The sequence below is a fragment of the Archocentrus centrarchus genome, chromosome 20 (genome assembly GCF_007364275.1).
Source record: "Archocentrus centrarchus isolate MPI-CPG fArcCen1 chromosome 20, fArcCen1, whole genome shotgun sequence".
Taxonomy (NCBI): domain Eukaryota; kingdom Metazoa; phylum Chordata; class Actinopteri; order Cichliformes; family Cichlidae; genus Archocentrus; species Archocentrus centrarchus.
Genome location: NC_044365.1, coordinates 20,309,324 through 20,333,588, shown reverse-complemented (window position 1 = coordinate 20,333,588; position 24,265 = coordinate 20,309,324). Strand labels below are relative to the sequence as shown.

General features: G+C 38.4%; 1 protein-coding gene and 1 long non-coding RNA gene across 2 annotated transcripts in view; one reads left to right on the top strand and one right to left on the bottom strand.

Moving 5' to 3' along the window:
* LOC115799541 (RALY RNA binding protein like) overlaps positions 1-18,587 on the top strand; it is a 120,332-nt gene extending 101,745 nt beyond the window's left edge. The window contains exons 6-9 of the mRNA XM_030756762.1: positions 4,802-4,918; positions 7,337-7,506; positions 9,880-9,918; positions 12,492-18,587. Coding sequence (XP_030612622.1) covers positions 4,802-4,918; positions 7,337-7,506; positions 9,880-9,912 — 320 coding nt within the window. The 3' untranslated portion in view covers positions 9,913-9,918; positions 12,492-18,587. The remainder of the gene's footprint in view (positions 1-4,801; positions 4,919-7,336; positions 7,507-9,879; positions 9,919-12,491) is intronic.
* Positions 8,066-22,777, bottom strand: LOC115799542 (uncharacterized). The gene is made up of 3 exons (XR_004021591.1): positions 22,720-22,777; positions 12,427-12,540; positions 8,066-8,076 (listed from the first exon to the last, which is right to left on the bottom strand). It is a non-coding gene; the product is annotated as an uncharacterized LOC115799542 (long non-coding RNA).
* Between the last annotated feature and the right edge of the window lie 1,488 nt (positions 22,778-24,265).

The window sequence follows — 24,265 nt, the reverse complement described above, 5'->3', positions numbered from 1 at the left end:
AGCAGATTGCCACAGTCACCCGTAATTTGCATGGAAGACGCCGACTTCTCTGCAAACATTAGCCAACTACTCAGCAAGTGGTAATGAAACTTGAAACCGGAAATGGGGAAAGTTCACCTTCAAAGTAAAAGTTGTGTCTTTCAGCTGCAGCCAACACATTTCAAATAGTGACACCACGTTTTTGGTGCAGCACCCTCTTATCATTTCATCCAACAATAGCTAGCAAACTCCAGAAATCACTCAACATCCAGTTAAGGGAATACACATTTTCCCCTACATATTGTGGTTGCCAGGGGGTCACTAACTGTATGAATGAAGCCTAAGAAGATAAGTCATAAGCTGAGAAGTAACCACTATCCATTTTTTTTTTTGGATCAAGACCCCTGGCAAAGGCTGTTAAATGTCCAGGCTGTACTGATCAAAGTAAAAAGGCACAGGAACTCTGCAGTTAATACACAAAATTCAGTATTTCTTTTCACCACAAGTCACATTATTATTGCATTACATCTTTGTGGCACATCGCATCACACAGACGTTCGAACCAAATAATATAACATTTTATACTTGCAAATTAAACTATACTCCTGCTGTTTCCAAGTCATTTTATCACACTGAATTTTACAATTTTCACCCACCCTTTCAGTTTCTCAAGAAACTGGAGCTGCTGTTACTGGAGGAAATCATGTCTGTGTTCACAAGATTGTTAAAATATTTAGTCAGCACATACAATTGAAGGGTTAAGGCTTGGTTGGCTGTGCTAGCAATGTCATGTTTTCCTTGAAGGAAGTGTTTGGATTCTGTACAGTGTTCACGTTTCACTTAGACCCCTCTCCTCTTAAGCTACCACTCTTTCTTTCACTGGATCCAGCAACTCCAATGGGAATCATTTCTGGTTTTCCTACTCTTTTATGATAATACACTGAATATCTTTGGGTTTTATACTGTCAGTTGGACAGAGCGAGATAATGTCATAATGGTTTCTGGGATCAGTTTTTTATTTGTTTGTTTTTTTTACTTTTTCACATTTGCAACAAAAAATGTGTAATTAATTTTTCTTTCTGTTCTGTTTTGTATATAAAACCAAGTTAAAGAAAGAAACTTGGTCTTAGGCTCTTATGATGTTGAGCACAGCTAAAATTGTGAAGCTTTCAAACTGAACAGTTCAGGTGAGGATTTAACCAGATACCATCTTAAATAATTTAGGAAACCCAGCTCCCAACCAGTGTAAAAGTCCATGTAGGAGTGTACACTACTGAGCTGACTGCAGTTTTATTGAATTCTTACAAATATGTAGTTGAAGAGAGGTACATGTGTTACACAGTATTAGAAAAATCAGTTTTCCAGTATTCAAAGTAAAGGATTATGCTCTAAAACCCAGTGAATGACATCAGCATCACCAGCCCCAAAACTCTTTGTCCAGTTTAATCTTCATAGACCAGTGATTCACAAGAGCCTCACTATCCCCAAGATAAAACGTCTGCCGTTCATCATGATGTCCTAAAAATTAGATCCATTACTCATTCCCTAAATCTTTCCTGACGCTTATTAAATAACAATGGCTCTTTTTCCCCAGCCTTTTCCTTTAACTCGCGCTATCTAAAGATGCTGTGCTGATGATACAATGTTGGATTAGGATGGGCATGTTTTCTCTCTGCAGCTTATGCGCCTGATAGCACAAAGGGAAAAAGGCCTGGAGGCCGCGATAAATTAGAAACTGTTCCACATTTTCTTATCATCAAAGGACGACTAGGAAGCTGCCCAGAGTGAGCTCGGATAATGTTGGAATAGGGGAAGTGGGTGGTGTATGTGTGTGTGTGTGTCTAAGTCATCGATGTTGGTTCGCACAAATGGAAGGAGGGGAAGTTGAGAAGGAGATAAAGATACTTCAGTATGTGCCCTGTAGAGATATGATAGCATATCTACTCTTCCCCTTTTTTTTTTACCTTCAGAAAGATCGATTTTCTGCTCCTCCACAGATTTCAGGTTGCTTTACGAAACAACATGAGAATAGGCATTGGGATTTTCTGACACATTACTTATTTAATGCCTCCAATGTGTCGTTACAGGGTGCTTTTCTCACTCTTTTTCATGGACACATTAATCATCCCGGTTTGATTCAGAGAAAGCACGCGGTGACAACTATTGTACAGTGTGAATTGGATCCTACTGGAGGGAGAGTTGTTGTGTTTGTTTTTCAGCATGAATTTTGGTGACAGATTAAAAAGTCCTTTTGGGGGGGAAATCTAGTTTACTGCAAGGTAATATGTCAGATTTTCTTTTTTTGTTTTTTAAATTATTATCTCACGCTGACATCTTTCTAAGTGTAGGTGTTTATGTTTTATGCATTAGTTGAGATTGTTCAAAGTAGCTCGTAGACACTGGATGGGCTTTGCACTGTGATGGGCTGTGGGTGTAAATGTACATCAGAGGAGCCAACTTCAAGAGCCACATGCAGACAATCATCACCAGACAAGTTACTTTTTGATTTAGCGCATGTCTCCTGTCTCTGATTTTTTTCCAGTTAAAGCTTTACAGGAATTCGTGGGTGTGTTTACCGCGCACTCATCCATCCTCTTTCCAGCCCTGACAGAATCTGATAGGTGTCAGAAAGAATTTTATGTTTTCTTCTCAACTTCCGCTGTCTGTTTTTCCCCCTTCTCCCAAAAGATGACACATTTCATCTTCAGAGGGGTAAGGAATGAGATTATCTTATTACTGTTCGGTCTAAATTCTTTAATCTGCTCAGTTCAAGCTGCTAAGGAGTACACCCTCATTTCGGCAGCCGTGAGACAGACCAGATTGAATTAGTTATGACGTTCATTTTTAAAAAATATATTTTTATTATTATTCAGCAGCTGTTGTTTCCATATGACATATCAAGGTTAAGACTCAAACTTTGACACCATAGAGCTACACTTCATTTACTCGAGCCTCAGATATGTATTGTGGAGTGAACACTTAGACCCGGAGCGAAGCAGGTAGGGGAGAGCAATTATTTATAAGGCAGTAAACAGAAGCTGTGGGAGGGAAAACTGTGCCGCCTGTTTCTCATGCTGTACTATAAGTGAAGCAATGATCAGGCAACTGTGAGAGTGTGAAATGCAAAAATGGCTTTGAAACACACTCATATCATTCGACTTTTTTTTTTTTTTGCAAAGCAGAGGTATTCATTTTATCCCACTAAACTATTCTGGATTAATAGACAAAAATACAGTTTAATGTTATAACACATGCCTCTGGCTGTTCACTTGCTTAATTTAGATGAAAAACATTTTCAGTTGACTAGGGTTGAGTTAGATTTGTGAAATTTATAGCAGCTGCTGGTTTTCAGTATTTTCCTTGAAGGAGAGACAGAGAATTTAATTAAATGTGTTTAATATTTAGAAACTAATCTTGACATTCTTGACATGTTTAGTTGCTATTGGATGTCTAAGAGTTCTTGTAGAAACAGTGCGACGTGCCTCAGCTTGTGGTTTTCATCAGGGTCATTGATGGCTCCTTTTCTGTCTCTGAATTCTTCTCACTCCTTGAAAAGCAACTAGTCTATCTGCTATAGACATGTATTCAGCTCCATAAGTGTTTGGACAATTACTCAATTTTTCTAATTTTACCTTTGTACACCACAACAGTAGATCATAACTCAAATAGTCAAGAAGTGTGGACTTTCAGCTTTAATTGAAGAGGCTTAATAAAAGTATTAGATTAGCTGTTTAGGAATTGCACCCTTTTACATAGTCGTCAATTTTCTGAAGCTCAAAAGTAATTGGACAGTTGGCTGATAAGCAGTTTCATGGCCAAGTGAGACTTCCTTCTTTGTTATTCAGATGTGATTTAAAAAAAAAAAAAAAAGATAACCTGGAGTGAATTTGCATTTGGTAGCTGTTCACTGGAGCTCTCAATATGAGGTACACAGGGTTGTCAATCAAAGTGAAGGAAGCCATCATTAGGCTGACAAAAACAAACCTATCATATTGACAGCAAAAAAACCTTTAGGACTGACCAAATCAACAATCTGGCACATTCCTAAAAAGGAGAATGCACTGGCAGCTCAGCAACAAAGTTTCTTAAACCTGCATTCTTTCTGATGGCCATGAAGGTGCGACTTCTTTGATTTAAAAAACTATGTATGAGAAAATGACCTTACTTTTCACTTGATTTATGACCTCAGTAAAGATTTTCCTTAAGAGTTTATGGTTCTCAGTTAGATCCACCCCCTCGTTTGTGACAAGACATCTAAATGGCCAAAATGGTCAAGTCAGGGCTGCAAAACAAGACTTCACAAACCAATGGTTGGTGTTCATCTTTTATATACAGCACAGACACAAATACAACCCATTTCCTTAGGCTACTTCATAATGTGAACACTTAAATCATTTCAAACAGCAGGACATGATGAATTTTCAATAACACTAACCAAATGTACAATATGCACTCAGCTACACAGATACTATCATACGTTGTATGCGATCCCCATGCCTAATAACATCATCTAATATCTACTGAGAGATCGCACACACTTTGTTCAGATATTGGCACTGCTGAGTAAAATTTGAGCAGCACTGCACAGCATGGTGGGCGTAAGCCCTGCACTAATCTTCAAATTGAAAGCAGCAGGTCCACAGTCTTAGCAGGGTAGCTTTCAGTTGGCCAGATTGAGATGTTCTTCCCTGAGGAAAGTGTGAGTCAGAGTGATGTTGTGATATCCAAAACTTGACGCTAAGAGTATTAATATGATGGAAGCATGCAATCTGTGCATCATTATGAGTATACAAATTGTATTTTTTGTATTTCTGTGTCTCAGTAGTGAAGACGGACCAACTTCAGACCATTAAACGAGAGCTCACTCAGATCAAGATGAAGATTGACTCTTTGCTGGGACGCCTGGAAAAGATTGAGAAGCAGCAGAGAGCCGAAACTGGTGAGGAGACAGCAGAATCTGAGCTAGATAGGAACGAAAGGGGAAAAGGACACCAACCACTAAAGGAGAGAAATTAAGAGCATAGACTGGTCATAAGTCTTAGTGACACTGTGGGAGATAAGAGCAGCAGAGCTCTCTGTCATAACCGCAGACAGGTGTCAACACCATGCTCACTCAGTTTATATGAGAGGTCTTCACCGGGGCCCTTCACAACAGGACAGCCTCAGAGTGCAGCTCACTGTGAAGGTCATTTAAATTACATGCCATAAAGTGCATGTTGCACATTTGTCACCAAGTGTGGCTTTTTTCTCTTTTACTTGCACTCCTCTTATACTGCACTTGAAGACCGAAAAAATCAGTCCTGGCTGTCTCCTATAGGCAAACTGCTGTGGACCTTGTTAGCAGTGAAGATGAAAAATTAAATGAAACACCAACAGAGGCAATTTACTACAAAATGTAACCATATTTTTGCTATAAAATATTCTTATTTATCTTTTTTGTTGTTTTTGAATAGAAGTTCAGACTGTCTCACCCAAGGTTTTAAAAGATTTTCTAATGAATTCAGACAATAACAGGTAGACGGTCTTAAAACAGACAACAAGAAGTCACAGCTCCCCAAATGTTTTCATCTTTGAAGTGTTACTTTTGTTAAAGTGCAGAAAAACTGGCTGCAGTCAAAGATGACACGTGGTCGATGATTTATCTGTAATCTCCAGGAATAAAGCTCTGCATTTCACATAAACCATATATGGAATTTAAAAGTGATAAAGCATAAGACCAATGAAAACTGTAAGATAAGGAGAACATTGGAGCTACAGTCTCAAATAAAACTAGCCTATGCAGTAAGTATAGGCTATTGAGTGTAAAGCAGCAGTTAGCCAATTTAATTTTAGCTTTGTTTTTTTACATAAAGAAGGCGACTTTGGGCTACGCCATTATTTACAACAGATCACTTATTCACAGCGGGTAGCTCTAAATGTTGGATTTGGCAGACCTTTTACTCGCAACCCAAAGTGATTTGTGTCTCCTCCTGGGATCAAACCAGGGGTCTTTCATTTGTTAATCAAATGTGTAAACAACCACACTAAGATGCCACAATTTTTTTTTTTTAACAAAATAGAAAAAAGAGCCAATAAAATTGTGCCATTTACTACCTAAATGCTGTGATTTAAAAGCTTTCATTTCAAATAACTAAAATATACGGATTGTTTTTGTATATACACCTTAAAACAAATAACATTTGAATAGTGAGTCTAATCCTAATATTAAGTTACCTGCATAAATTGATGCAGACCTGCAACACTGAAAGTTAAATATGCACATATAGCAGAGCTTTAAATGTGTTGCCTTCATAAACAAAGAAAATAGGAAAATGGAGGCAAATAACAGGAAGCCTAAGCTGCAAATAGAAGGGTTGATAGATCTATTGGTAGCTAGCTAGCAAAAGAAGAGTTTGATCTTGGTTTAAATAATGCAAACTATACAAAATTTAAATCCACATCCTTTTCCATCTAAATGCAAATCAAGTTTTTTGTCTCAGTGCAGTTTCATCCCCTAAAATTTAGCATTGATCGTTTTAAGAAGCTATTCATAGAGTGCCAGCACCTTGTCTGCACCCTTCCAGAATAAAAACATGTTACCCGCAGTTGCAGTCACCCAGCAGCATCTTGCCACATGTACTGATGTGGTGATTACCAAACTCATTTTTTATGTTTCTGTAATGGTTAATCCACCGGTATGCTCAAGCTCTTTAATCAAAATTATATTTTTAATGCTAAAGTATAATTATTGTTGTTATACACAAATTTTCAAATTTACTGTTTTACAAAAAAGGCAGAAAAAATTGGAAAGCACATTATTGTTATTTTTTTTTATTGAGATGTCAAATTACAGTTATTTACTTGCATTCCTTAACAGGAATGTTATGCTTGAATAATTTCTGACTTCTCAGAGACTTTCAGTGCGCCAGCTCAAATTTGGGTATAAAAACGTGAATTCAGTTTATTTGCCTAATAAATAACAATATAATCTTTAGTTTTAAACACATTTTTGACAGATTTCTAAAATATTTGTGTTTCATTGTTGTGGCCTAATAAATTTGTTAAGCATTGTACATGTTTGTGTTAACTGGAAAAAAAAAAAAGATTTAAGTCAGGCCTGTAAAAGTGAAATGCAAAAATTCTGCCACTGATGTGGATGCTGCACTGGTTCAAAAGCAATAGTGTTAGGCACCCAGTTGCTTGTTGAGGACAAACTACTTCACTCCATCTGAGTAAGGAGGACCATGGCCTGTTTCTGCACAACTGGGAAAACAGAAAAAGGGAGCCGACTACTATCGTGTATCAAAAAAATCTACATGCTCTGCTCACACTCTCATTTCATTCACTGTGGCATCCTCTCTCTTTCTCTCTCTCTTAGAGGCTCAGAGAAAATATGAGGACAACTGTGACTCCCTGCATGAGGAGTCTGTGTCAGAGACAGCAGAAAACTCTGGAGAGGAGGCCGGTGAGGGGGCACTGGACGTAGAGGCAGGAGAGATGACCGATGGAGGCGAGGATGACTATGACGAGGAGGGTAGCCACCATCTGGTAAGAGAAACGGTTGACAGGGCTGACGGGGGGGAAGAAAGCAAAGCACTTTGGGAGATCTCAAGTGGGCAGGCAGTCTTCGCCTTCTGAAAGTTAATTTTCCAGAATTATTCATGGCCACAGATCTAAGAGAGCGGGGCTTCACATGAGTGAATGGTGAGGGCGCCCGGACTGACAGTTTCTCCCTGTCGACCCCAGCTGAAACAGTGGAAGTAAGCCTCTTCACAGGCCCACACACAGGCACAGGCTCACACATATACACATATTTGCAGGCTATAATTAAAGCAGTGGGCTCAAAACACATAGGAGAGCATTTAAGACAGACTTGACATGAAATGCTGTGGGTCGAACCGTGAAGTGGTTCAGTTTAGAGGAGGTTTTCTTTTTCAAGGTCAGTAAAAGAAGCCAACAAAAAATGATCTGTCAAGTAGATTCATTTATTAGGATTATTTTAAAAATAATAATAATTTAGTATAAAATGTGAGAGGGGAGATAGCATCATCCCCGCACTCCGAGATTGGGTACCAAACCCCAAGAACAACTGGTACGTTGAATTCCAGAGCAGCTGATCTGAAAGAGAAGATCATGACAAGCTTGACCCTCTGTGGCCGATTGCCAAGACTACATGAAGTACCATCTGAAAGTCTACTAGAAGATGTGAATGCAGCACTACGTACAATCCCTACTGCAACCATCACTGAAACCAACCAGCTGACCATGGCAACAGTGATCCTTGAGATGCTTGGCTATAAGATAAACAGCCATAAGGAGCAGTACCCTTCATGGGAAGGAAGAGCTGCAAAAAGGTGTGATGAAGAAAGAGGTGCCTAAGAAGTTCAACAAGCTGCCCATACCTGAGGCCTTAGGAACCTGTGCACCACCTGGATTGACTACAAGAAAGTTAGAATGCCTTCTAACTTCAGCTTTTGGGAACCTAAACGCAAAAAAAATCCATCCAGCTTTTTAGCTCTACGTGCTTTTGTAGCTATAATTTAGGTACATACATCACATAGACCAGCAGCTCTCTGGATGCCAGACTGCTTGGAGCCAACCACCTGCAGCCAACAAATCTGCAGCAACTGTGATGCCATCATGTCAATATGGACCAAAATCTCTGAGGAATGTTTCCTTTTGAATCTGTGCCACAAAGAAGTAAGGGGGTTCAACCCAATACTAGTCACATATAACTAATGAAGTAACTGGTGAGTGTACAGCAAAATATGTAGTCAAGTGACCAAAATTATTTTCACCATCTTTTTTGATACAGTACTTAAAGTCTTTTTTTTTTTCCTTTGCCTGATATCAGCCGGTGGTAGCTTACTTTAGTTGCTTAAAATTAAGACAGCCCAAGAGAACGCTTACTTATTGTGATAAGTCAAAAAGAAACAATTGTAAAGATTCATAAAACAATTTCTCACTTGTGAACCATTGCATAGTTATAGCAAACCTTTCATTCAAACATCCTAAAAGCAGCACAGAAATGGTCATTTTTAATTTAACAGGTCAGAACCCATAGACAGACCCCCTGTGGAAAATGGCCACAGCAGAGATGAATTTCACAGGCATGCATAAATCTATGTTTTGAACAGCCACCAGTCCAAAAAAGTTTTCTGTATTTCCAATCATGGTAAATCTAAAACTGAAACCAATCAGTAAATTATTCAACTAATCATTTCAGCTCAGCAGAGAAGCAGGGTTTATCAGTCTTTCCACTGACACAATAGTTCCCACAATGCTTATTGATTGTATTCACTCAGCTAGTTGATCTCAGTCAGCTGTGGCCAAGACGCACATTTATTACACCAGTCATGTCAACTGAGAAATGGACTGCTACTAAATAAAGGAGGCTGGTGTCTGCTGAAGTTTCCTCAGGAGCAAAAAGAAAAAATGCATGTTGACTTTACATTTTGAAACATACTCGATGCACAATATTCTCGATCATTTAAAACGTGTTCTCCATTTTTTTTTTTTAACAAATTTTTTTTTTACAAAGTTGTGATATGAAAACAGTTATCACCAGTTCCATCTGGATTTCACTGGCCGTGTTTTCTTTATTTTGCTATATTTATTAGCCATTACCCAGCACATGAGCATGGCCGTGCCATCCCAGATGAAAGCTCTATGTCCCCACTAATGGAAGAGATTATTTTTCAGAGGCATGGTGGAAAAGATTTATTTGTTTCCTGAAGGTCACATTGATCACACTTTGTGATAATGTGCCACAAAGACTGTTCTGCAGGTTGGCATGGCTGCTCTTGTTGAGCGTATATCAGCAATGACCTTTAGAAAAGATTAAATACAACCTCTGTGCTCAGTTAAAAAGGGTGTATCATATCTGTGGTGTTAACCTTCTCTATGTGCTTTCCTTTACAGATAGAAAACCATGTATCGGATATTGACAACTGAAATCAGGTAAGAGCTTTAGATTTCTATTTGATATAAGTGTCCATTACAGCAGCTGTGAGGTCGTAATAAAAGACTGCAAAAGGTTCCGGGGGCTCTTGCAGCCTGCCCTCATTAAAGGCCTTACATCCAGTTCTCATTACAAACCATAGCCACCGAACTGTGTCCTGAGCATCTCTAAACATTCGTTAATCATCTCGTAAGTCATAAGCTCTGTGACATTTGGAAGACCAGCTTCACTGAAGGGCATCTAATACTGAATTCGACAGACGGAGCAATAATGACATTCCAGTGGGCCAGAACTGCCCATAAACAACATTCATCTAATTGAATTTTGTGAAAGGGGATATGAATGGTGAGGCCTAAGGTAAAGAGTTTCCTGCTTCTCGCCTCTCAGGGTGTGGGTAATGATGCAGCCACATCATCACTTGGCTTGGTTCTGGCTAGCTCTTCACAGCATGGGTGCTCGCCAGTGTTTATGAGTATCACTCCATAGATGTAACACTGAGTCAAACTCTGTTAGTTTTCTTTTGTTTTTGGATGAGTTGAGGCACACTTTCTTCATTAGAGTTGATTTTTGTACTTGATTTTGATTTATTAGTTGTGCTTCTTTGAATATTAGTAATTGGATCATTTCAGTCTTAGTTTTAGTTTAAAAAAAAGAATCAAAACACATGTGGGGTTAGCTAATTTTCATATACAGTTGGTTTGCACTCATTATAATAAATACATTTTTAATCTATGGAAGTGAATTTTATCTGTCAGTGTAAGGGGGGAAATCACTAAAGCACATGTGCAGTAGGGCACAAAGTGCAAAAATAAAACCTCAAAAAGATATTTGGGTGATGATCAGGTGACCAACTTTAATTTAAGTGTAATTATGTCTCTATGGCATAATTATAATAATTTCTAGAATTATATCATCACAATGCCATGCTACCGCTGGAGACTTGTGGAAGTCACTGGCCACACAAGACATAGTTCCATTGTGTGGTGTCTTATAAAACTACAACTAGTCATTCATACCACCAACACCAATACAGTATACGTTAATTCTTGAAGTTTGATAATACTATTTGCTTTTATCACCTGTTGTGGTCCTAGGATTGTGTGTGTGTGTGTGTGTGTGTGTGTGTGTGTGTGTGTGTGTGTGTGTGTGTGTGTGTGTGTGTGTGTGTGTGTGTGTGTGTGTGTTTAATTATTGCTGAGTTTGGGGTTCAGTATTATTATAGTCAAGTTAAGCTGCAGTTCTCGATTGCTGATGTTAGAGAAAGTGAAACCAGATAGCAGAAAGACATCTTGAATATGCTGGACTTCCTTCATAGTACAGTGCTCTGGTTCCTGTTTTTTGGTTCTGTTCTGTTGCAGCAGATGACTGCCCCTCCCTGAGCCTGGTTCTGCTGGAGGTTTCTTCCTGTTAAAATGACGTTTTTTTTTCCTTCCCACTGTCGGCAAGTGCTTGCTCAAAGGGGGTCGTTTTGACTGTTGGATTTTCTCTGTAATTATTGTCGGGTCTTTTAAGCACCTCAAGGCTACTATTTGTTGTGATTTGGAGATATATAAATAAAATTGAATTTAATTTAATTCTTTTGTTGTTTTAGTCTCACAGGGTTTTTTCCCCTCCTTTTCCCTCCTTTGTGACATCTTCTGTTGTCTTCACCTGCCATTAATTGTTTGTACCTTACCCACTTATATGTCTCATTGTGTAATTAGCTCCCAGTAAATTTATAGCCCTCCTCCTCTTTAAGATATCTGTTTATAGTCCCTATTGTCATGTTGCCTGTGTTCCTGGTTTTCTGGCTTTTTGTTTGGGCTTAGTTTCATGCACAACTTCCTTTTTTATACTTTTGGAATTTCTGCTTACATTGATGCCTTTGCATTATGAGCCAATAAAGGCCTCTTGGGTCCTCTCATCACCAGTTATGACAAGACTAGCTATTTTAATCTGCTGCCCTTCTTTATGCTAAATGAAGCTAATCATTTGAGTGCTTTTGTAATTTCTTGGTTGATTTCTAGTGGGATTTTGAACAAAATGCACAGTTGCTATGCTGCTAGAGTTGCTTAATGTACAGGCAGAAAATGCTCAGTTTAAACCACTGCTTTTCTCCCCCCCCCCCCTCAAAATGCCTTTTCCAGACAACTGGTGTCCCAGTTCGATTCGCCTCTTAAGAAACCATGTTACACTTGGCTTTTCCATTTCTTTTCCATATGTCTGCCTTTTGGAAATTCCATCAGTAGCCAATTCACTGAACCTCTTCACAGCACATACATTTAAAACCCTGAAAATCCCACTCGAGGACGTAGAGAATATATGAATGTGTAGCTTGCAGGCCTACCAAGAATTGAAAATCAGAGCGCGAAGAACCTCAATAAGTCATGTCCAGAAGGATTAGAGGCAGCTCCAGCTACCAGAAACTATTTCTGCACTTCCCAAGATATTTCTGAGGCCATTCAAAATGGACAAGCCTTAAAATTCAGCTTAATCCTCATCACATTTACAGCATTATAAGTACTCACCATGTTTGAGGAGGAGATGCAGTCCTATAATGTATTTTCAGAAGTTTTCTCCTTTATCTCTTCAGGGTGAGGAAGCAGACACTCCTGGTCGGTGGTATTAGAATTCATCATCACCTTGAAGAGACAGAAAATGATCTGTGTGGGATCAAGACACCCATTCAGGACTGTAAGTTGTGTATGAGAGATGGCAGATCACATTTAGATGCCCGGCTGTGCAGCTCAAACCAAATGTGATGTGCTCTCTAAAGAAAATACATTCAAGACCCATTTTAATTCAGTGGCCTGAGTTTATTTCATGTGCAACTTATCCTTCATTGGATGAACTCAAACACTAAACCTGAAACTGAAAAAAATAAAACTGAAGGCAAAGGAATAAAGGGTTTATTTGGATTTCTAAATGAAATTATGTTCAAAGATGGAAATGTTTTTGGTCTATTGTTACTGCTCTTATGAAATGTGCTTGTGCTGTAATTTCATAAACAGATTTTCAAAGAATTTTTGTTTATGCTCAACTATCAAATGAATAAATGACAGAACAATCTGTGACCGTGGTAGGAACCTCAGCAAAAGAATGAAACATCTCTGCCGTCTGCTTCGGATTTGACTCATACATAAGCCAATAGCTGTGAGCATAACTTTATCCAGCTTTATCCATTTATCACACAAATGCCCTGTGGGGCTGTTCCATCATATATTCCAACTCCTGCCAAGTTTCAGAAGCAGAAAGGGCTTCCTGTGGTAGAGAGCCAACACTGGCACAGGCCTCCTGCCAGGGAGCAGTGCCCTAACGTCTCAGTGCACTCCTCCCCACTCAGTTTGTGCATCCCAACATGGACTGCTGCTGTTCTGGAGCCAGCACCTTTCTCCTTCATCCTCTCCTCCTGCATCCTGCATTGATTCCATTTTATGTAGTGGAGCGAGCAAAGTAAGGTTTTGCTTTTTGTTTTTTAAATTGTGGAATTTGTATGATTTTAAACCAAACATTGGCAGACTGTGATATTATCTCACAATGAGATCTTTGATTCAGAAAACATAAATTTCTGACATAATAACTTGAAAGGAAGTGTAATGCTGCATTAAAACCACTTCAGTAATGAATGAGATGATTTAGCTACTAATTTGGTGCAGTGTACTAACAGTGGTAAAGATAATATTGAAATTTCCTCAACTGTTGTGTGGATTGCATAAAACCCCAAATATAATGTCTGCTTTAGCTGAGCAATTACAATTTACCTGATTATAAATAAATTGCTGCAAATTGAATTATGTCACTAGCAAATGGATGTCAGCGTGTTATGCTGTTTGTTATTCAAATTAAGTTTGCTCCAGTATTTTTCCACCATTCAAATTTAACCGTCATAACATTATTTCAAACAATAAGAAGCTGATGTTGTTCCGAGCCTGCTGGGAGGAGGTTGTTTTTGGGAACCAGGTGTCTCAGCTCATCGCTCTGTAGCGTTCATTTGGTTAAAGATTCATTCAGGCTAAGATTCTGTTAACATCTCCATTACAGCAAAAGCTGTCACAACAGTTTTTCAGGAGAACATGAGACCAAGAATATTGTGCAATTTAACGTCATAAAAAAATCTTTTCCAATATTTCATAGTTACGTCTAAGCCTTTACTGCAAGTTCATTTTGTTGAAGGTCATAATTACTGTATGAAAAAGGAGGAGGTCCACACACCAAAAAGCTCCTTGAGAAATTTTAATCCATCAGTATTAAAGAAGTAACGTTTTTGGATGTGCGTGTTTCTCTTTTATTAAGCATAATTACTGTATGAACATTACATTGACAGCTGTACTAAATATTATAAAGTACTAACTGGCTTCAGAGTATATAGGCACACTGTTTTATTAATTATTTTTATGGGGAAAAAAACAACCCCTCTGTTTTTTTCATAAATCACAATCAAAATGCTTTAGTTTGAATTGGATATGTACTTGTTGGGAATGAAATTCTTGCGACACATGCTACACATAGAACTCCCATAGGCAGTCATTCTGACTTCTATATATTATTTGCTTAAATTTAAAATAAATCATATATACTATACTATCAACTAAAGATGTTGTGGTAAGAAAGATCAGTAGCAGGAACTCATGTCTGTGTAGATTCTCAGTCATCCAGGTCATGGTATTCTCAACAGCTCAAAAAAAGCTGAGTGGACTTCTTTAAAAAAAAAAAATTTTTAAGCCAGTTCCCCTCTTATCCAAGAAGCTTCTGTAGGCTTTTCCACCAAAAGTTGGAGAATCTCAGGTCTCCTTAGTGGGAGTTGTCCCTTTTGGAGGTGGTCATTGACCCATTATCATTCATGTGCTGTTGCACACAAGCTAATCCGTTTAAAAAAAAAAAGTGTGGGTCATTACCACCACGGTTTTCAGGTGGACCCCCACCACCACCCACAAAAAAAAAAATAATCATGTGACCTATTAAGGTCGCCTGAAGTATGGTGTGAGTGGAGGTTAAGGTACCAGGGGAGGGATCTGCAGTGCAAGACTACACTGTAGGTCGCTGACAACTGGTGTTATAAGCCACAAACTCTGTTCAGTGATGGTTGTTCACAGTGGACATTGATGGCTTCTTTTACTCCTCTTTTAAACTATCCCACCTTCCCGGTCCAAAATGTAAACACTGGCATCCTTTAAGAGTGTCCTTCATCCTTTAGGTGCAGAAGTACAGCGGAGTCTTGTCATGCTGAGGTGGCCCTTCTACGTTATGCAATGCCTTTGTGGAGTGGCTGTTTAGTTTCTCCAATGTGGAGGTCTGAGCACTCCTTGCTGCACTGCACAGCATACACTGTGTTGCTTAGTCTGGGTTTGGGAGTTTTGTCCTTGGGACCAGTTTTTGTCTTAGAGTGTGGCTGGGGTGTCATGCTTGGAGAAAAATCTCCTACATTTTTTTGGTGTCTGACTTTCATTCCTGTGCATCTTCACTGATTTAATGAAGGTCCAGTTGTGATAACCACGTCTTTTGAGGATGCCACTGTTCATATTTTGGACCGAGAACAAAGATGGTTAGAAAGAGGAGTAAAAGAGCCCATCTATGTCCACTGTGAGCAACCATCATTTAACAGAGGTGGTGGCTTATGACACTAGCAGTCAGCTACCTATAATATAGTCTAGAGAGCGCTTCCCAGTGCCTTGAACCCCACTCACACCTTACTTCAGGTGAACAGTCACCTGAAGTGACAAGGTCTCACAGGTCTCACAGTGGTTTCACAGGAATCCCTTTTCCCATGTATCCATTTGTACCCACTCAGCACGGCTTGACTCGACTTGGCACAGTTTATAGGCATTTCCATTAGTACCTGGTACTAGGTACTTTTTTAGTACCCACTCAGCCAGGGTCCCAATTAATCCGAGGCAATCTGAAAATGTGATGTTGAAGAACAACATGCCACTGATTGGCCAGGGAGTGTCGTCACTAGTGGAGTCATGAGAGCGATTCCTTCGCCAGAATCAGGCGCGTCATTTTTAAAACCCAACAGCCAGAAACTGGAGGCACGCAAACCAACACCGTGGTCGAATGAGGAGGTGCAGACATTTCTGTGCTTGGTGGGCGATGAGACGAGAAATGAGAAAGTTTATCATGAGGTTTCCAAGCTAATTGCTGCTCATCGCACAACACAGCGGTGTAGACTAAAGCTAACACACTTTGAGTCGCATACAAATTATGTGACAAGACTTCTGCCCACATTGCTATATCGACTCCACCCACACTGAGGTGGTGCTCGATTGTAATGAAAGCAAAAGAAAACTGTGGCGAGTTGTGTCGAGTCAAGTCGACCCACACTGAGTAGGTACTAATGGAAACACAGCATTTGTGGTAATGACCCACACATTTTTTCACACCTTGCCTCATGTGATGATGAATAACAAGGGGTCAACAACCACCTCCAAAGGGGACAACCCCCACTAGGATTTAAATAAAAGTCCAGTCACCTGTTTTCAAGTTCTTGAGACTACCAGGAGTGACACTTTGCCCATCAACAGCAAGTGGTAGCCATTAGGGATCAAAAAGCATCCAATTTCACCAAATTACGCTGTATATGCATATAGTCAACTGCTATGACCATGGCTACGACCATCTTTTGTTGATTTTATAACATTACAGATCCATGTATTCTTTGATCTTTTATTGATTACAAATTATATTTTTACATATCATATTTATTTATTATAAATTTATCTAAATAATGTATTGTGGTCAAAATGACTGCCCATGGGAGTTCTAGATAGAAACACTCATAACTCATTTGTGTCTTGTAATTTTAATAAAATGATAATGTTAGAATACAATATGCACATATTTAGGAAAAGTCAGGGTCCTATAGTGGCATGGGGTTTATAGCAACGAAGATATTACACTGCAAAATTGGTCAAAATGACCGCCTTGGGAGTTCTAGTGTTAAAGGTTTAGTTTTCAATTCAGCAACTTATAAAAAAAAATGTTTTTTTGTTTTTGCTAGCAGATGAAATTTATAACAATTAGACAAGAAAAACCCCAAACAATTAAACAGTCTAATGGGTGCTGGACCATTAAATCGGCAAACTATTAATAGGAACTTCAGCACTCTCAAATACATATAAAATATATTATATATACCGTGGCAGTAAAAAAGAATGGATGCGTTTCAGCCAACTATATTTAATGATATATTAAAATATATATGTATTTGAGAGCTTTTATTTATAGTTGGACTTTAACAATTAACAATATCATGTAGCCAGGTAGCAACCATCAGTTACTTCATCAGCCTAATTGATGCTACAAAGTGATCAGCTGGTACATGTTCTTTTTTAAAGTATTATCATGGTAAGTACCCTAATGTGGAAGCAAATGGGGTTCTTGTTGAAGTAACGCTACTGAAGATGAGTCCTGATATCGGCTATGTAAGAGTTTTTAATTACGTAGTTTAGTGTTGGTGGTAGTTTCCTGGGTTTCTTCAACCAAAATACCAAATTGGAAATGGGCTATAAATAACAAAAATGTTATTTACCCAAGAAGTCTTTCGCAATTATTTCCTGAGCCGAAACAAATTTCTTTAACTTTTTTTTTTGTTGTTGTTGTTGAATTGCTAAAGGTTTGAGCCACCCCAGTACAGTCAAGATTAAGCATAAATTCATCAGTGAGCATTCTTTGGAGAAACAGCGTCATAATTACTCTGAAAATTCCACTCGTCTGTGATGTGTGTTTATGATTTATTTGAGCGTGGAGAAAATAATGGTTCTTCAAAAACTATGAATGTTGGTTAATGAGTTAGCTGCATTTGAATCAGTTCTGATTGTTGATTTGAAAACCTTAAACAAAAATCATTGTAGCTTAAAAGTACAAAACCAAGGCCACCAAGAGTAGGTGAGGATTTTTTGTTTTGTGAGTTGGGTGAACCAACTCCTTCCAGAAGAATATTTCTGAAATTAAAAGGAAAATTCACTTTGCACAATATCATGAATACACTACTAAGTTCTGGCAGGGCTGCTTAGGGGGAAAAAATGCATAAAATTAAAAAAAGACTGTCCTGAAGTTCACAATAAGTGTCTGGTGAATGATGATGATGTGTAATATTTCGCACTATTTTTGTATCCCAAACATGTTTCAAGAAAATTGCTTTGCTACATGTTTATCTTTTTGTTTTATTTATTTATTTTTTGTTTGTTTTATTTTGAATTGGTTTGGTTTGGGGTTTTTTTGCTGGTAGCCTGTTTTTTGATGGACAGTATGGTGACGTGTCAAATATTCTGCAAAAATAGAGAAAAAAACTGTCGTAATTTATCTGGGTCACTTTAGAACAGTTCTGGCTCAACTCTCGATTTTCTTTCCGCTGTAAATAGTCCTTATCATGTTTATTTCAAAAAGGCTAGATGAATTTTAAAAGTTTAAAATAATGAAAATAATACACTGACAGTTTGTTGGAGTAATTGCAGGTTTAAACCGGAATTGTTGGACTTCTAGCGATGTGTAACTGGCAACAGTTGTATAGAAATGTACATTTTTTTGTAAAAATATTTTTATCAAAAGGCATGTTTACTGTAACTTTGTATTTTCAGTTCATGTAAAAAGAAAGTTATATTCTAACTGTTGTATGGATAGAAACCTCATTGTCATTGTAGATAAAAATTTGTGCTATCAACCAATAAAAAAAAATGTTTGTGTCATTTAACTACTCAAATGTTTCAATCAGCAACGCTTTCTTTTACAAATAAATATGAACTTAAGGACGAAGAAAGCTTTTGAGTTTATTACAAATAGATGTGATAGTTACTTTCAGATGTTTTACAGATGTCTGTAAATATTTGCTGCATCATTAAGATGTGCCTCTTTCATATTCAGTCACTCCTTTCATTGCCATGTGTCCTCCTCCATTTCAGGCTGCTCATTTAATCATGATTTGTGGTTGATTATGCAGCGTATGTGCCACACTTGTAACCACAATGACATTTTTAACAAGTTATACAGCGCAGTGTTGGAATACATGTCAAATTAACGTCAGTCAGCAGAAAGCTGGACACCATTATGGCAGTTTGTCATCTTATATTTCATTAATGGCACCGGTCTTGCTGGCTGCCAGTTAAAATTACTGTGCCTTCAACTGGGAACTTTTTTAAATACAATTTAACAGTGGCTGCATGTCTGTCGCTGGCAGGTGATTTGAATTCTGCCATAGAGGGATTTCAGGTGATGTCAAATTATGTCAAATTAATTTCTGATCTGAAGTTTTAGTTCAGAATGAAATGCACACTTGATTCCTATTTAACCAGAACTATGTTTTGGATTCCCTATTGTTAGATTTCATAGGCAGCTTTCCAAAACCCCGAATGCATTTGAATTTGGAGAAAATTGGTAAAAAGAATTGTGAAACGTGAAAAAAAAGGGTTTTTATAGGACTCTATGCAGGCCTAGGAAAACTGCAGCAGTAAGGTCAGAATCTTTCCAGGAATGGACATTATGGCAAATTCACCCCAAGGTTAGAACAGGCAAATTCTCAGAGAAGCTGCAACAAATCCAAGATCTACATCTCAGAGTCAGCATTGCTGCTAATGGTGGTTCTACAAGCTATCAAATCAAATCAAATTATACTTATTTTTTCACAGGACAGAGGCCTATGGAAGCTTTTTTTTTTTACATGACTGTATATGGGTGTGACAAAAACACCTACTCCATTCACTTGTAGCTGAGTAAAAACCATACAAAATGATGTTTGCTGAATTATTTTTTTGGGCATGACATATGGAATATATGAGTTTGTGCAGGAAAATAGCTATAGTTCAAGGTTCAGCTAAATAAAAAACATGGTTTATAGAGCTGCTGAAAAAAAATCACATCCATGCTCAAGGACACTTCAGCTGGGCATGTGAGACTTAAACTCATGTCCTGTGGTTGAGCAGTAGTCTCCAAACTCATTACATTTGCCCTCACTCAGATTAATAAACAGTCCAGTTCTTTGGCTCCACTTGGGAACATACAACGTGATTCCAAGGTTGATTATGACCCTGATTTGGCCTTGTTTTTAACAAGAATCCACACAGTGTGACTGCAAAACTCAGCAGGACAAAATAGAAAACTGGCTGACATTATCATGTTGCTCATCCTCCAGCTGTGAAATGTCACAGCTGGAATAAACTTTTTTTTTTTTTTTTTTTTTTGGGGGGGGGGGGGGGTGGGGGGGGTGTCTGTAAGACAACTTTTTCACAGTTGAATAAGGTTTTTAGTCCACATGGAGTGTTCTGCTTTGATTGTGCCTTCTCCCCAAAACCCCCCAAATCTTTTTTTTTTCATCCCTTGGGTTGCTGAAATCACACCAGTAACAGTCATGTAACAAACCATCCAATCACGAGGGGCGGCTCTCTAAATATAAGCCTTGCAATTAGTAAAAATCAGCATCTGCTGCAATAAAAGCAAATCCTTTCATAAGAGAGTGTTGTGAGATAAAAGCTGGTAACAGTCAACCAGCCTGAGCTCTGCAGGGTTGTGCCTGATTAAAGCTCCCTTCCTTGTTAGTCTACAACACTAACGTCCTTGAAAGGTTTGGGTATGTCACTTCCACTCTGTCGAGGTAGCTGGGCAGCAACAGATGGCTGATTTAAAGCCCTCCATTTATCCACAGTAAAAGGTAATGCAGTAAGGTTAATGAGGGCCAGCTTTAATGCCACACACAATTACCCCGCTGTACCAAGTCCACAGCACTAGCAGTTGGCATGACTGCACGCAGCTGTTCCTGTTTAACCTATATATGAGAAAACTTTTCACCCCTGCTTAATGCACTGGAGTTCATTCATCTATACACAAACGACAGAACTGTCTGCAGTCGAGAGAAAGAAGATATTCAGCTAGGATAGTGAGCCTTGGGATAAAACTGACTACACAATTTTAATTCCAGGGGAGCTGTTAAGTTTCTGCAATATTAAATTTTTAATTTTCACAGCTGGGGAAATAAAAAATAGATTAAAATTAATGGTGGTGGTGTTGTTGCCGCTGCTGCTGGAGAGTTGCCTGTTAGGCAGCTCTGAAAATATGGGTGTGTGTGGTGCATTTTTATTTTTAATTTAAACAAATCTGCTTAAATTCAACTCACGTGCGTTTATAGCTGCTGACTGAGGAATTTCACTTATTTGAACTTGTCTGATCAGTTCAACCTCCTTTTTTTTTTTACTTGGCATATAGAATTCAATCTTTAAATTATCGCAGCTAAAGCCGCCAAACTGATTACTGCAGCATTAGAAGCAGCATTTCACGGGCAACTAGTGCTCCATCTTAACCATATATTTTCATTTCTGTCTAAATGCATTTTCACAGTTACCATTCACAAATATCTGTAAATGTACAGTACAGAAAATACTGTATCCCATTTCAAAGGTTGGAGAGCATTTGCTTTATTGCAAATATCCATTTTCTCAGCTCACTGCACAAATCTCAATTAACATTTATATTATGTTAGCTTAGAGGGGGAATGATGAGCATATTTTCCCTTTTTGATTCAAAAAATATTTAAATTAAACTGCATGTGTTGCCAATAATGTGTCAGGCTGTAAAGGCAGAATGAAGAGTCCCGGTTTTAATCTCTGCAGAGGCTTTAATGAAATCAGTAAAAGTTATGACAGCAGTGACAGATGAGGTGTTGCAAAGTCATTAGGTTCAGTTAGAGGGTAAAAAGATAACCAAGGCAGCCTGAGCACTTTGTGGCAGATTAATGTCTGCCTTTTTGACAGTCTACACAATTAACCCCTTCCTCCTAGCTGATTCATCAGTGCCAGATCTTTTTTTTTTTTTTTAAATGGTTACCAAGCGTAGATGTAAATGTAGCAGAGGTGTGAAGATCAGAAGCATTTGAATACTACAGTATATCATTCCAATCTGTTTTATTACCATGGCAAATTTGAGTCTATTGGATGAAATGATATTGATTCAGGAACAAAGAGCACCAATCGTTTTTCCCAGCCCTGAATGCAAAAGTCATCAGACTCCTTAGATGAAATCAATCATGGGGTAATTTAAGATAGAAAACATGACAAGGCGATGCATTGTGTGAGAGGATTGTAGAGCAGGTTGAATTGTAATAGCTATCTCCTTCTAAATCAGGAGTAGACAGCCGTCTTAGAGAATATGATTTATGTGAAGTTTGGATTTGCAGAAAAACTGAAAATCAAAACATCAGGAAATCAAAGCTTTTTTTTTTTTTTTAGAGCAGAAATCTATGAGAGCAATTTGATGTTTATGTTAATACAGTCATAAAAATTTATGTAAAAATACATTAACGATGTTTAATTTAGTCCAATTAAAAGCAAGACAGACCACATATGTTGTCAATATTTTGTAGTGCCGTTATATGCCTTCAGCAATTTTGGGGACGCTGCTGACACATTATAAATTATGTCGATATTGAGCTTTTAGCCTTAACAGCAAGCAGAGATATTTGTGTGTCTGTCTTCAACATTCAGAGATTATTTGAAAAGCGGATCAACAGCTATCACCAAATGAAGCACTCTCAACCTGCACTGGGATCACACACTTTGGTTTTCCAGTGCAAAAGAAGCTGGCAGAGGAACAGCCAAGAAAAGGAAAGACTTCACTGACTGAAACAGGATGAAGACACAAACTGGTGGCGAGCCAGCGCTGCTGGTCTCAGGAGATGAAGGAAAAGCTTGATCACTTTCTCTACAAAAACAAGGTGAGTTTAATGTTAGGACTGATTTAGTTTTTAAGTTATATATTTTACTTTAGAGAGCAGCACAGTGGCACGGTGGTTAGCGCTGTTGCTTCACAGCAAGGTCCCGGGTTCAACTCTACCATCTTACCTTTCTGTGTGGAGTTTTTTCCTTTTGTTTTTAGAAGAAATCCAGACCAGGCCCAAAGTCTGAGATGGAGGAACAAAACAGCAACACATTCAGACAGACTGCTGAAATTCCTGTATGAACTGAAGAACTCTGAAAAACCAAGGAAAACTTGCAACACAGATGGAACTTCGTGGACTGAACATGCAGACTGAAGCCTGCATTCAGGGTTTTGTCACACTGGTACATGGAGAGAGGCGCCAAGAAAAACACGTGCACACACATACAGCTTCTCACGTCATGCTTGCTCTTCCTCTAGCCTCTTGTATCACTTTGTCGTCTTCCCTTATTAATGACTCGTTTGTTGTGTTTGATGTGATTTAGAGTCAGTCTGTGTCCACGGGCAGGTTTTTGCACTGGAAGTGACCGTGACCTCATTTTCAGAGGCTTCTCTCTGGCCATGAAATATATTAGACTTTTGTCTCCTACCGAAAGTTAAAAAGCTGAGACCATCTTGAGCACAGTGGAGGAAAAGGTGTGCATTGTGGGTGATTTTTAACCAAGGACTTGAAGTGTTGTCATTGCTGAAGATTTTTATAGAAAATGGACACAAAAACCTCAAGTGTGGACAGAGATCCTTCACTTAGCTCCTGTAAAAGTTTTCATCAGAACAAGCACTAATTGTTCCCGATTGTCTTTGAAAAGAAAGAGCTAACAAAACAAATCCAGTAAATGCAGTTTTATCTATAAGTTTGCCACATCGCAGCATATTAAATGCTGTTTTGTCAGATGCTGCTGGTGTAATAGGTATGCACAAGGTGTTCTTTGGTGTCAGAGCCTTGGCGTACCAATGCAGTACTGGACATAACGTCTTGTTCTTCTTTATGCTGAAGTTAGTTTATGTGATATTGGCTGTAAGTTTGGTATCGTATTCCAGAAAGTTTACTTTAAATAAATAGATTTTTCTGTTTAAGAGTGAAGAAAATGTCTGGAAATAGTACAGGACATACAGTTCCAGTGTGTCCAAACTTTTGACTGGCACTGTACTGTAAATCTACAGAATTTTCCATTTTACCATTTACGGAAAAGTCTGAACTTTCCCTAAAAAGACGCATAATGTCCTGGCAGAAAATTACATGACATTTTCTGTTTTTTTTGTGTTTGTTTGTTTTTTACAGATTTATTTATTTATTTATTGCAGTGTGCATTTGGGTAACCATCATTCATGTTGGCCCTGGTTGCACTACAATGGCAGCCATGCTGCATGGCTTATTCCTTGGCCTTTCAAGTTCACCATTTTTGACATCCATATGTATTTCTCAGTAATTTGCAGCTGATATAGATTGTGAGGAAAATATAGAATGGTTTCCATAAAACAGAAAGTAAAATGTGTGGTAATGTGACAAGTGTAGGTACTTGAAATGTAATAATACTACAGCCTTATGCAGGAATAGTGGGATGAGAAAGACAATACACACGCACGCATGTGCACACAACAGACTAACAACAGGGCCAAGATAGAATGAGGACATGAATGTAAACAGTACTACAATTTCCACACTTATTACCC